Raw genomic sequence first — 12431 nt, 5'->3', positions numbered from 1 at the left:
GAGATTACTGTGCTGAAACGGAAGGGTACAGCAGCTTCGGCAGGCGCCCTCTGGGTATGACGGAAGACCATGATGAGGAGGAAGTATGTCGAGAGGTTCACAAACCAAAAATAGTGTGAATTACGGTCGGCATCTTGAACGTGTTGTAGAGGCGATAGGAACCAATAGAAGGCCATGAACATAACCAAGTGGAGGAACACCCACCATTCGATCCGTAGACTCAGAGGTTCCTGTGAGCTTGAGAAAAGCTTCATAAATAGCGTCATCCGCTCTAGATCTAACAATCAACTGACAAGAGAAACACCTCATCGTTCCACAATCATACATTCCACTGACCGTATATCAGCTAACAGCCTCTACGCAACAATGTCTATTGTCTGCATGAAAGCTAAAAGTGACCAGCAGAGTCACAAAAATTATATCAAGATTCACATGTTGAAATCATCGCCAAGCGACTCGTTAGACGCAGCCCGCCACAGGAAAGATGAGACCCGTCTGATGAGTCCCGTGACAGGGTTGGGTTCAGAAGTTTCCGCAGGGAAACCTTCACAGGAGTGCCATGTAGCATAGAAAAGAAAGCCAAGCGCGTACTTCCTTCCGACTTCTCCTCTGTGTAATAGTCATCACCCAACGGTACCGCTTCACCAATGTCAGGTCGACGCTTCTTCGAAGCTTTCACCATAAAGAAGTCGACAACCTTTGCCTGACTTCCTCCCTTCAAAGCCTGTCCAGTGTCAACAAAAACATAGCGTCAGCGGCGACTGGTATTCCCTCACCTTCCCATTTGGATTTTTCTTGACTCTGGGTCGGTACTTGCTAGGAGTAACCCACTTCCAGGAAGGTACCTTCACACGGATAGAGAGCTTGAAATAGAGACGTTATGACAAGGAATGCCCCGGTCACTCTCGAGCATAGAAAGAGGAGGACAGGCCTTCGATACTGTTACGCAATGGAAGTCCCGAAATGTGTCGATTGTGTCACCTTTTTTCATACCCGTGCGCTTTTCGGCATTAAAGTCCTATCCCAATAAGGGTCCATTTCCCAGTGAGTGGGGACGTGATCGACTCCGATTACAAAGCACTGCAGGTCTCCCGTGATGGGTGAGATATGCATCCGTACAAAGTTCTTGTAGTCTCGGATCTTGAGGGAGCTGAACGCCTCGGTCCAATGTTGGCCCAAGACGTTAAGTGACACCAAGAGGTAGCAACCAAGGATGAACGATGCGATGGGAGTAATGATAATCCACAGATACGGAACCAAGGGACCAATGAGGGCAATATAGTCGAGCCTCGTCAAATCCTGAAACACCATTGGAAAAAATCTATGAAATTCCGTAATCATAGCAGGAAGTGCGCAGGAGCTCTGCGAGTGTAAAGATTATCACTGACCTGATCCGTCGCCATGGTCGCACAAGCAGCGTCTCTGTTAGTGACTATTATCCTGGGAAGATCGCTGAGAGAGAGAGCCAGCGTGCACAGAGACGAAGGCAACAGGAAGGATGGTATCTGTGGGAAGATATTCTTTCGGACCGACCTCAGACCAAGTAGACCTCGTAACTTCCCCCAGCAGTTTCGAGCACGATACTATCCAAGAAGCGTACTATTGCTGGAGGTTCAGCGTTGGTCGATGTATCGAATTGAGCCATGTAGACAGTGGCGCACTCAGCGGTGCATATACAAGCCACTGCTGCAATAGCATGACAGGCATAGTGCACGGCTCCTACCCCTAGCCTGATCGGCGACGATGTGATACAGTCTTTAGATGGTGAGCCTACTTCCAGGAGACACCCATATGGGTCTCAGCCAATGCTATCACACAGCCCAGGAAACAACAGTGTGTGAACAAAGAAAGGTAACTGTGGTGTGGTGACATCTTCCACGAGTTCTGGAGACCTACGATGTAGTATAAATGATATAGAACGTGTCTATCATCAGAAAAAAGAATTCCCTCAGACCCATCCAGAGATCGGCCTGAGCCAGGACCCGCGCTGACCCGCATAATGGGACAGCGGAAATAACCTGCATCGAGATCTTATCGAATTGCCAAAGCAAAGTGAGCCGTTGATCGTCAAGGCCCCACCATGAGTATGTATGATATCCCAAGTACGACGTCAGCACCCCAATTTCGATTGCGGAAGTGTGTGGGGTTCGACCAAGTCAGCGTACGACTCAAATTCTCGTCGGGGTACGAGCAGACTCTCACATACCTGCAGTCGAATTCCTACTACAACGACATACCCGATGGTTGCGGGTTCAATCCACAATGGCGGCACATGCTTGTCATACAATTCAAGGCCAAGCCTACCCAGTGCCTGAAGCTTTGCTGATGTATTGAGGCAAGTCGAGACCAACTCCTGCAGCTGCGTGTGCATTCCCATCACGACTCTGTTCCCCCAATCTCGACGCCATATTGGCCGCGTTGAGAAAGTCCTTCGGTGGATAATGGGTCGGATGCAAGAAAGCTCCTGCTCCTCCAGAGGTCACCAGAGGAGGGCCGGACGAGCCGTCCTGAAACGATTCGCCCATAACTCACCGGCTGTTGCCGACAGGTCCTACGCCAGGCATGTATCGTGTGTAGTGATGGAGATCACCGGCCAACCTCATAGCGAGCCTTGGCTCCCCGATCTTCTCCAATAGAACATTGAGAGTATATCCCGTTCTCTGAAGAGATCTCAGTTCGCAGACTAACGGGAAGATGCTCACCTCGGCGACGGCTGGGTCAAAAACCCAATTCGGTCTGTGCGTGAGCACTACAACACGATCGTCTGCCTCTACTTTGCCAGTCTCCAGCAAGGCACAGAAATATTCATATTGAGGACGATCGAGGTCATATGAAAGACCCAGGTCCAGACCCCACACCCACCAACCATAGGATAGTTTCACAGCGAAATACGAATGCTTCTGGGGAAGCTTCCAACCAGCTACTTTCTGGTTATACACTATCCAGTGCAGAAACGTCTCTAAGCCATCGTGCCTGAGAAATGTCAGATAAACCTCAGTCCAGCCGGTTGAGCTAACCAGTCATGGTTCCCTGGTATAATGAACATCTGGGGCTGCTCAACCGAGTCCTTGACATTATCCTCAGAATTGATTCGAGGTAAGGCCCACTCAAGAGGTCTGATGAACCGACTGACATACTCCTCATTGGAAGGAGAAGGATAGGCCACGTCACCACCATGGAATACGACGTCTGCACGAGGCAACATCAGCGTATTGCGGTGTGCCAAAGTGAATCGTCCATCACCCCTCCCCTTAACCGACACAGGGGAGTCATCTCTAACGCTGTTGAAGGTTGGTAAGGACCGAATCGTCTTCCTCGACAAGGGCACCAGTTCATCTACTTCGGTCGCGATTCTCGGGCGAGCAACTCCGTCTGCAGATACTAGAGCGTCTCGAGCTTGCGAGAGGAGAGCGCGGTCATTCGGAACCCCGACGGAGAGGTGTGGCTGTGCCAGAAGCCGGGAGATCGTATAGGTGGAGTCGAACCCGTCACCACCGTCTGCCAGAAAATCGAGCCACACGTCTTCTCGACTGGACAAGTCTGAGAAGGTGATTTCCTTAGCCTGGACAGAATGGAGGACGCGAGCATCGAACTTGCCGAGGAAGACCTTCATCATGAGTATGATGTCGAAAAGATGTGTGGTCATGCTCAGACTATACCATGGCACCATAGGCTTCCTATCACGAGGATGGGGTCCTCGAAGCCTCTCAGCTTCAATTATATTGGTATCAATCGGCGGGCCACACGAGAAGAAGCCATGGCGTCTTCCGAATAGCCTCTGGAGTGACCACGAGCACGCGAAGATCGCCCCGACCGTGAGAATGACTGGACACTGGAATGTAACTGGATGATCAAGGAGTTCACAGTAGGAGGAGATATTCGAGGGCAAGTCGCCGCGTTGCTGAGTGCAAAAACCGTATTGCAAGCTCACAGCCGAGGTCATGAGCAGGTAGTTGTTTATAAATTCGCGGTACGTTCTGATGATCGAAAGGCCTCTGGTTCGAAACATCCCCTCGACGAAACAGAAGCCAGGGAGTCCGACGATCAAAGCGGGGATGAAAAAGTTAGCGACCTGAATGGTCTGGAAAGGCACTACCAGTCCTCGTGGAGCTGGAGGCGTGTGCCTAAATACATTCACCAAGAGGAAATATGTGAGGATATGCAGACCCCAGAAGTAGTGAGAATCGTGGGAATTATCCTGAATGTGCTGTAGTGGTGATAAGAACCAATAGAACATCAAGAAGAGAGCACAATGGCATACTATCCACCATTCAAAGCGCTCACTGATGCCGACGGATGCGACGACAGACATTGAATCAACAAATGTTCAACAACTTTGAGAGACAAACAGGCTCTTACGAAATCGAGATTGATGACTTGGCGCAACACCAAACATCGATGAACCTTAACAACCATCCAGGCGGATGCAAGCGATCTCTAGTAATGCGTATAAAAAGCAATGAGATCGACAATCCGAAAACAGACAAGTCACACGCTACACTCTCAGAGCCCTCTGCCGCGGGAAGTCGACATTTAATCGACGAAGATGTGCTTCTGGAAGGTCCGGAATAACGGAATTTTATAGTGTTTTATCTCATGGTAGAGAAAATGGATGAGGATAGGCTCTTTGCTGTTCACCTAGTGCACCCCGGGACCCTCGGTTCCAAAACAGGCAGGTGCTAATATACAAGCCACTTCTCGGTAGCGTCTGTGATAATTACAGTGTGGTAATCACGTTCGTACACAAATCACAATGCAAGTCGTGTACAATTGATACCGTCATATTTCATCGAGCGGGAAGCCGTGTTAATACAGCGACTGTATTAGCACGGCTTGGATTGTGTTACAGTTCCCGCATACGTCTTGGATGAAAATCTCTCTACCAATCACTCCGCGAAGGGTTGTGACCCATGGTGAGGCACCCCCGAACACCTCTACACCTTTTCCTGTGCAAGTTTGACAAGTGATCATGCGAGAATGGAAGTAATAGAACCAAGTTTGACTATGATAATTCAGACTGACAAATTGTCAGTAGAGCGCACCAACGCATCACTCAGGAAGAGGGCGGACAGCGAGAGAGCAAAGTCTGTAGCCCGCATCCCATTGTCGAGTGATCTGAAGGTACTCTCTCTGGCGCACAGAGGGGTGAAGTCCGATCACCTGCCCGAGTTTCAGCTGAAAAATAGCAAAAGCTGCGGTAGTCCCGGGGTGATATAAAAAGTGTTATAAGATTATATTTTACTTATTCCTTATCAGGTTGGTTCATCAATAGCTAAGGTTGCCTGAGTTCCCCTCGAAGACTGGTATTTCAGAAGACGATGAATCCTCTGGCCATGAATTCTCCATACTATGAGCAAGCACTATAAGTCGATCAAAGTCAACCTCGACAAGTGCTGACTAGTGGAGCCTCGTAGCACTGAAGTTCAGTGATTGAACGGAACACATTCAATGAACAACAATATAACAACCAAGTTGTACAACTAAGCCATGTTGTCAGTATTTCTTACCATTGAGGAAACCAATATTGGGGTATCACCGCCAAGTTATGGTACATGCGTCATCAAACTAAATTCACAAGGAAGAGCCCTTCATCGGTTCGCTTCGAGCCAGCGAGTTTGCGAAGACCCTTGAACGTCCTTGGTCTCTCCGATTTTCGTCAAGAGTCTCTTCACTTTTCCTCCTGTTCACCTTCAACTCGCTTATTTTGCTCCCCAAGCTAGCTATCTGCATACGAGCTCGCTGCACATAGCGGGCTATGTGCAGATGAGCGTGCCGGCATACAAATACGCATTCGACATCTTATTGCAATAGTTGAGTATCGCAGTCGTCGCGACGCCAACTACGGATCACATACAGTTGTCATCGTGATACTTGCAGTTGAGCTCACTCAAACCTGCCTCAAACGATCGGCACCTCCCCAGTCAACAAAGTTGCTGCTACAACAGCGACTGAGTTACGCAAAGAAAAGATGATCTCCTTGTCGCGGCCTTGGAAGGGATACTCGACCGATATGTTCGAGAAGAAGGACACCAAGGCAATCACGAAGGCTAAACTAACACCAGGTTTGACAGAACATAGGAAATAGTCACTGGTCCTGAGCCATCGACCACTTCGACGATCCCTATCTGGGTTCTCCTCTACGACCTATCGCCCCTCTGTCCGTGACGAACAACAGTTACGCAGAGGCCCACAGCACAGAAGGGAGCGTAAAAGAATTGAGCCATCGAAAGTTAGCGGCGGGGAAAAATCCAGAAGCAGGAGTGGCACAATACGAGGGCTAGGAAGCCGACTACTGGTAGCGGCATACGCCGTGGTGAGCGACCTTCCTCAATGTGGGAAGCCCATCGGAAGGAAAAACAATACAGAACTGAGAGAGAAGACGAAAGAATAGCAGCCATGAGAACTCAAGTGAGATGTCGTTGAGAAGCAGGCACGGCGGGTGGACATGCGGTGATGTATTGAAGGTGTGGTATCAGTAGAATGCAAAGTCCAACATTAAGAGAGACACTATACCGTTCTTTCACTGAGCTCGGGCTTCTCCAGGAGAATGCTTGCATACTGAGAAGTCTCATAGTCCACACAGGTTATGTCAGACCCACCGACAGATCGTCATCGTCGCCCTCCTCGAGGCCTCTCAAATAAGCCTCCTTTTCCAACACTTCCTCCGCCTTAGCCAACCACTTTGTCATCCTAAGTTCAAAGACACACACCGTGGCAGGATATAGAGGACCGACTTTCTGAGGTCCTTTCTGGCTGCAGTAGTGAGACGGTCCGTTGCCGCACTGAGATCCCCAATCATATGCTCCATCGGGGAGGTCCACTCCGTACTCAACTAAGACCATCAACACATGGATAGACCGAAATGATCACGATATGGGGTGACAAGGTGAGGCACATTGAGCTAGGTCGAGCATACTTTAGTTTCGTCCCAAAACCCCCTGGGCTGCAGTTTTTCCAGTAACTGTGATGTCGCCTTCGCTGCAATGGAGCGTTCCGGCCCCTCCAGACTGTCTTCCAATCTTATCTGAGACTTCTCTTTGCCTTCGAGGCCCGTGTAGGACTCTCGCGGACTAAGGCGATATTGACTTTCACATTCAGCTGATAGAATCGACTTGAGGAACTATAAGGTACTGAACTTGTCAATAATTTCGAGGGAGACGGACGATTTCGGTTGTTGGTAGCCGTCGCCCTTGTAGCTACTATCCCAGCTACCTCTCTTTCATTGGTATCCTTCCTTCCCAAGATGACCCCATCCAAGACTGACAGACGCTGACAGCAGCGGTGCAAGCCTTGTGCTGAACAGGAGTGCAAGAGTGAGCATGGATTGCCAGCAACCTGATCCCGGCCGATGGCACCCCCTACTATATAAGTATCGCGGTCTATACCTACCGTAAGTTCAGCGAGGTCCTTCAGAGCGGTCAGCTCCTCAGCTACCGACCTGCCTTCCTCCAGTTTGTTGTTCATCAGTTGCAGCACTTCTACGTTCGGGCACGCTCTCGCCAACCCCCTCAAAGTCGACAGGCGATTGCTGGACAAGTACAGCTCAGTGAGGCGCTCACATACTGGGAGGCCTTGGATACCCTTTAGACGATTACAAGCCACAGAGAGGACCGACAGAACGTTTCCTTCTGGAACGAACCCGAGGCTCTTCAAGCGGCAGCCATCCAAAGTGAGCTCCTGCAGTCCGCGGATTCGCACGAAGACGCCTACCTCTATTTTATCGATGGGGTTGTATCCCAAGTCCAATACGACCAAGCCCGACAGTGACCGCAAAGCATCACGTACCGTCCCCCACGTGAGGGCATTGTGGGAAGCATTCAACCGACTTAGTCTCTTCAACCCTTCGGCTTCCTCCAAGGTCTCCAATCGATTATGCTGACACTCTAAACTCTCAAGCGTCTTCGGTAGAGCACAATCGAACCGCTTCAGACGGTTGTTGGAGACGATGAAATGCCTCAACTGTGGTGGCCACTCAATCCTATAGAGCTTCGATAACATACACGATGCCAAGTTGAGTACGAGAAGACTACGCCACTGCAACCCGTTGGCGAGACCAAAGGACTCAATATTGTTACTGGACAGGTCCACTTCCACCACCTTTTCCCTTCCCTTCACCATCTCTATACCATCAGTGCTGCTCAGCATTTGATAGCACAAGTTTAGTTTTAATACTGGACTCTTTCTGTCCAGTCTGGTCGCGGCCCACGCGATATCTATAGACTCCCTCCGAGGGCGTAATGCGCTGGGGATCCAGCGCTCTTCCATCAGGGCATTCGGACCACCCCTGGCAGTAGACCTCCTCGAGGCTGATTGAGAGGAAGAAGAGGCGGAGCATGATGGGAAGCCCTTGAGGACAGCATCAACGGACACTACCCCACCTCGCCGCGACACATGACTGCCATCCCTAGTAGACATCCGAGATCCACTCAAACTACCATCGCCCAGGCACTCTCCCGGCGAGGAACTATCGTCCCCAACACTCGTGATCGACATCGAAGCGAGATTGATCTTGCCCGGCTCGGGTCTCGAGGCTCTGAGGATCCCTCTAGCGCCGCCTACAGCCACCTCAGGATCAGAAGTTTCACCGAGTTCGATCAGAGATGTGCTGCGAAAGCTAGGGCTGCCTGGGGCTCGACTACTATTACTAGATGCCCGCCATACCACGCCAGTATCATCACTCCTTCTCAAATCAAACCAGACCTCCTCTGTCCCTGCACGGCTCCCCTCGGACGGCTGCTCGTCGAGCGAAGCCTTCAAGCCACTGAGGATCGAGCTATGAGTGGCCATGAATGAAAAATCAGCTCAGCTCACGATAAGGGAGTACCTCAAAGATTACTACCCACAGGTATGTGAAGACAAACCCTGCTAGAATGCAACAATGATCGTGCTGGAAACCACATAACTCCTATCACAAAATCCCTGTCATTTATACTGTACCCCGCCCATGAATTCTCTGGCATTGGGTACGTTGCCGTTAAACTCCGCTCCTGAGAAATCGAACCCCGGATGCTCCTCCTGACACCACGAGACAAGTAATCCTCAGGCGACCGCTGCCAAGTACGTGACACTTGGAACCTCTCAAGCATGAGCTTTGCTGGGCCTGCCCCTCGAAGCACTGCGTGCGGGCCTACACCACTTGAACAATCTCTAATGGATGAAGGAATCAATTCGTGATTCCGAGAGAAAATCCAGTGGTCACCCTGGCCAGGATTATATGTAATACTTCCCTATCCTCTATAAACAGCATTGAATGATCCTTATCCACTAGACCTGCCCTGACCAAACAACCATGTGATGTATAGAGACTGGGGTTGGCCTGGTTACGGTACATGGTTGAAATAAAACTGATCCGCTGCTCTCAAACTTAGCTTCACGGGTCTAGGCTCCAGTGAAATACAAAACTCTGAGGTAACCTTACATACACGTGTACCTTAAATAACGGTTCGAGATCAGAACGGCTGAGGAATTTGCCCTCTGCCCGATAGTCCACAGAGATTAGCACAGGCGAGTTCATGGATGACTGTCCTTCCCCCCTGATCACCTCATCTTGCGTCTGCTCCCATTCATACACCACATGACCTCCATAGACATACAATTGTCGACCTCTCGCTTTCTTGCCCAACTCTTTAACCCTGGGATCCTTCTCATTCATCATCTACACAACCCCATGCTTTTTCCTCGCCCATCATCACAATTTACGTCACCAACTTAATCGTGGGAGTGGAGGAGAAACACCCGTATACCACTCCGTTGGTAACTCCCACCCTCCCTATTTCGCCACACATGACGCTAAGCTCGAACTGCGATATGTATCCCTCAGTCGAGGCATCCCCCAATTACAGCAAATCGACCGCATAAGCTCATTCAACTTATCATAGTCGAACACCGCCGAGCATCGAGCTGAGAATTCACGGTCACCCATCAATGAGGCCATCGATAGCTTATAGATGGCCACATTATCATTGGGCGCGCCTTGATTAAATCAAACTCCTAAACTTTCAAATAAACCGGGTATAATATTAATTTTCTTGGTATTTCATTAAAGCCATGGGTAAAACGTTAATTAAAAAGGTAAAACATTAACCAAATGGGTAAAAAATTAAATTTGTCGGTAAAAAATTAATTTGACCTGGAAATGCTGTAGTCTCATTCCAGGCCTTATTGTCGACTTCATCTCATGGCGCACTGCAAGATGTATCCGTCCATACCACCATAACGTTGTTCCGAATTATCGGATTCACAAGATACGACCAAGGACTGTGCAACCCCCTACTCCTCGTATTACCGTCCATAGCCGCTACGGTGCTGGTCGCTCCTCCACGGAAACCTGTAGTTTTGGGGTCACCTCTAGCGATGATCTCCCTCAGATCGACTAGATTCCCTCTAACAGCGCGTCGATTCGTGAGTTTCTGAGAGTCGCTTTCATTCTCAGTATCACTTTCAATCAGATTGACTCACGCAAGCTGGACAAGATTGATTCCTAATACAGAGCCCGGCGGCAGCTAAGCAGCTACCACTATTCGAGCCAAACCCATGTCCATACTCGCCCGAGACTGAGGCGTATCCAATGTGGAAGAGCAGAGGATACGAATGAGGTTGGACTAATTCCCGTAGCCGAGATTATTACGCTGTCGATGAAGTAGAGAACATCAAAAACATTTATCTAGTTGGTGAGAGAAATGGTGGGGTGATGAGCGACTTTGGTGACGATGGACGATGGATGGACGATTTGCTCTGCGCGAAATTTGTCAAGTGAGTAATAATTTCCTAACCCGGAGATATTCTCTCATGCTTCATCGTTCTTCCTCCGTTACTCCTCACTGTTCTACAGTTGAGTTGAGTTATTCTCGCCGTAACCTGCCTCGACTGTATGTAGTGCTAGGAATCTTTTGCAGTTGACCTTCTCGGTATGACGTCACCGTCATCCACCAGTTTGGCAGACGTCCGACGGCTGGTGTCCTCCGGCGCTCCACCAGCACTCATCGTCAGTGATCCAGCTTGGAAGAGGATGCTAGATGAGGTGATACAGGCTTGGTCATGGTCTCAGTAATGTAAGGATGAGTAGCTGTGAAAAAACACTTCGTGACTTACTTATAGTCATCGCCTGACGTGGTACTAATCTCACAAGCGATCCAATGCCCAAATCCAACTAAACTGATACCAGCGTTTGACTATGAACTCTCGCACATACTAGAGCTCGTTGGGAGCAGACTGAAGCTTGCATATTGGTTTTGTGTACACCGTTCATGGCGTTCTCACGAACGAACCATGTCGAGGTGTTCAACATGGAATCTTCGGGCACCCCGACAGCACATGACGTTGTTTTATATTACTATACTCTGCAGATCGACACTGGGTTGGCACGGCGAAAGGAGACCATCGACCGAGTTGCCGCGGACCTCAGCGTTATGGTGGAGGACAAACAGAGGCTACCTGTCTACCCATCCGGACCACCTCCACTCGGGTAGATAGGAATATCCCGAAGCATACTGGTTACGTCTTTTCCTTAGCCCTGGCGATGACTGGTGGCCGCAGGAGGCCATGCCTGGATATCCTCCCCAACACCCTCCAACGTGGGGTGGCCCTCAGGGATATCCTCCTCAGCATACTCCCATGCCATGTAACAGGTTCCCTGATGCATTGGTCAATACCATCCTTCTTTCAGATCACATGGCGTCCCCTCCAGTATCCGATGGTTTCCCGGAGCCTCCTCCCTTCCCTACACCACCACCAGGCTTCAGTCATCCTCATAGAGAGCAGCTACCAGAAGAGACCGAGCTGCAGCGTCGGAAACGACAAGTATAGCCATCTTCATCATGGATCGTATCTACCATCCTTATCAGGCTCTCCAAAGGATGTCTGCGCTTGCTCCTCCTCCTCCTGCTGCCGAGAGGAGTATCGAACGGTGTTCATCCCCTGACTCTGGGTATGGTCCTGCGCCCGATCCCGAAGATAAGGGTAGTCATGGTATTGCTAGGCTATCGTTCATACGAACTAAAACTGAATGATCGTGGTTGTACGTTCACGCAGACTGTACGTTAGTCCTGTTGATTCCATTGCGAGTGAACATCGGTTTACATCTAGTTATATCTTCTGAAATATTGTTTCCTGATGATGGATACTCGTGGCTCATCCATGCGGTCAGATGCTTTCGAGGCTTATCGTCGATCTTGCTGGCTGAAGTACTACCAACACATGGCTTCACTCCAGACCCCAGGGCAGTCGGCTGATCAGCAGCAACAACAGTCGAAGAAGCGTCCAGCTGCCATTCCTAGTGTGGACGAGGATGAAGATGATGATATCAACAAGGAACTGCTCGGCCTCTAGGCTCTATTGCTCAGATAGCTGTGTATCATTTACGATATTTTTCTCTACTAGTCTGACCGTGATCGGGTTGTCAATAATTGTGTGCTAAGTGCGGTTAGTCGTGG

General features: G+C 49.8%; 6 protein-coding genes across 6 annotated transcripts; 2 read left to right on the top strand and 4 right to left on the bottom strand.

Annotated features, from left to right (window-relative positions):
• Positions 1–356: 356 nt before the first annotated feature.
• Positions 357–1311, bottom strand: Pmar_PMAR018488 (hypothetical protein; the record flags this gene model as incomplete). Its single annotated transcript, XM_002778005.1, has 4 exons — positions 357–388; positions 592–724; positions 777–845; positions 994–1311. 4 exons carry the CDS (start codon positions 1309–1311, stop codon positions 357–359), a joined length of 552 nt encoding a protein of 183 aa, XP_002778051.1.
• Positions 1312–2300: 989 nt separating this feature from the next.
• Positions 2301–3646, bottom strand: Pmar_PMAR018487 (hypothetical protein; the record flags this gene model as incomplete). Its single annotated transcript, XM_002778004.1, has 4 exons — positions 2301–2507; positions 2556–2660; positions 2703–2973; positions 3018–3646. 4 exons carry the CDS (start codon positions 3644–3646, stop codon positions 2301–2303), a joined length of 1212 nt encoding a protein of 403 aa, XP_002778050.1.
• A 3562-nt stretch (positions 3647–7208) lies between these two features.
• On the bottom strand, positions 7209–8145 carry Pmar_PMAR018486 (leucine rich repeat protein 1, putative; the record flags this gene model as incomplete). The annotated part of the gene is made up of 2 exons (XM_002778003.1): positions 7209–7295; positions 7390–8145. 2 exons carry the CDS (start codon positions 8143–8145, stop codon positions 7209–7211), a joined length of 843 nt encoding a protein of 280 aa, XP_002778049.1.
• Positions 8146–8922: 777 nt separating this feature from the next.
• On the bottom strand, positions 8923–10983 carry Pmar_PMAR018485 (hypothetical protein; the record flags this gene model as incomplete). Its single annotated transcript, XM_002778002.1, has 6 exons — positions 8923–9015; positions 9200–9275; positions 9325–9430; positions 9841–9900; positions 10286–10327; positions 10920–10983. 6 exons carry the CDS (start codon positions 10981–10983, stop codon positions 8923–8925), a joined length of 441 nt encoding a protein of 146 aa, XP_002778048.1.
• A 687-nt stretch (positions 10984–11670) lies between these two features.
• Pmar_PMAR018484 (hypothetical protein) lies at positions 11671–12008 on the top strand (the record flags this gene model as incomplete). The annotated part of the gene is made up of 2 exons (XM_002778001.1): positions 11671–11799; positions 11844–12008. The coding sequence occupies 2 exons, from the start codon at positions 11671–11673 to the stop codon at positions 12006–12008; spliced, it is 294 nt and encodes a 97-aa protein (XP_002778047.1).
• Positions 12009–12114: 106 nt separating this feature from the next.
• On the top strand, positions 12115–12327 carry Pmar_PMAR018483 (hypothetical protein; the record flags this gene model as incomplete). The annotated part of the gene is made up of 1 exon (XM_002778000.1): positions 12115–12327. The coding sequence occupies one exon, from the start codon at positions 12115–12117 to the stop codon at positions 12325–12327; it is 213 nt and encodes a 70-aa protein (XP_002778046.1).
• Between the last annotated feature and the right edge of the window lie 104 nt (positions 12328–12431).

This window comes from Perkinsus marinus, assembly GCF_000006405.1.
Source record: "Perkinsus marinus ATCC 50983 genomic scaffold scf_1104296950436, whole genome shotgun sequence".
Lineage (NCBI taxonomy): Eukaryota > Perkinsozoa > Perkinsida > Perkinsidae > Perkinsus > Perkinsus marinus.
This window is presented reverse-complemented; position numbering and strand designations above follow the sequence as displayed.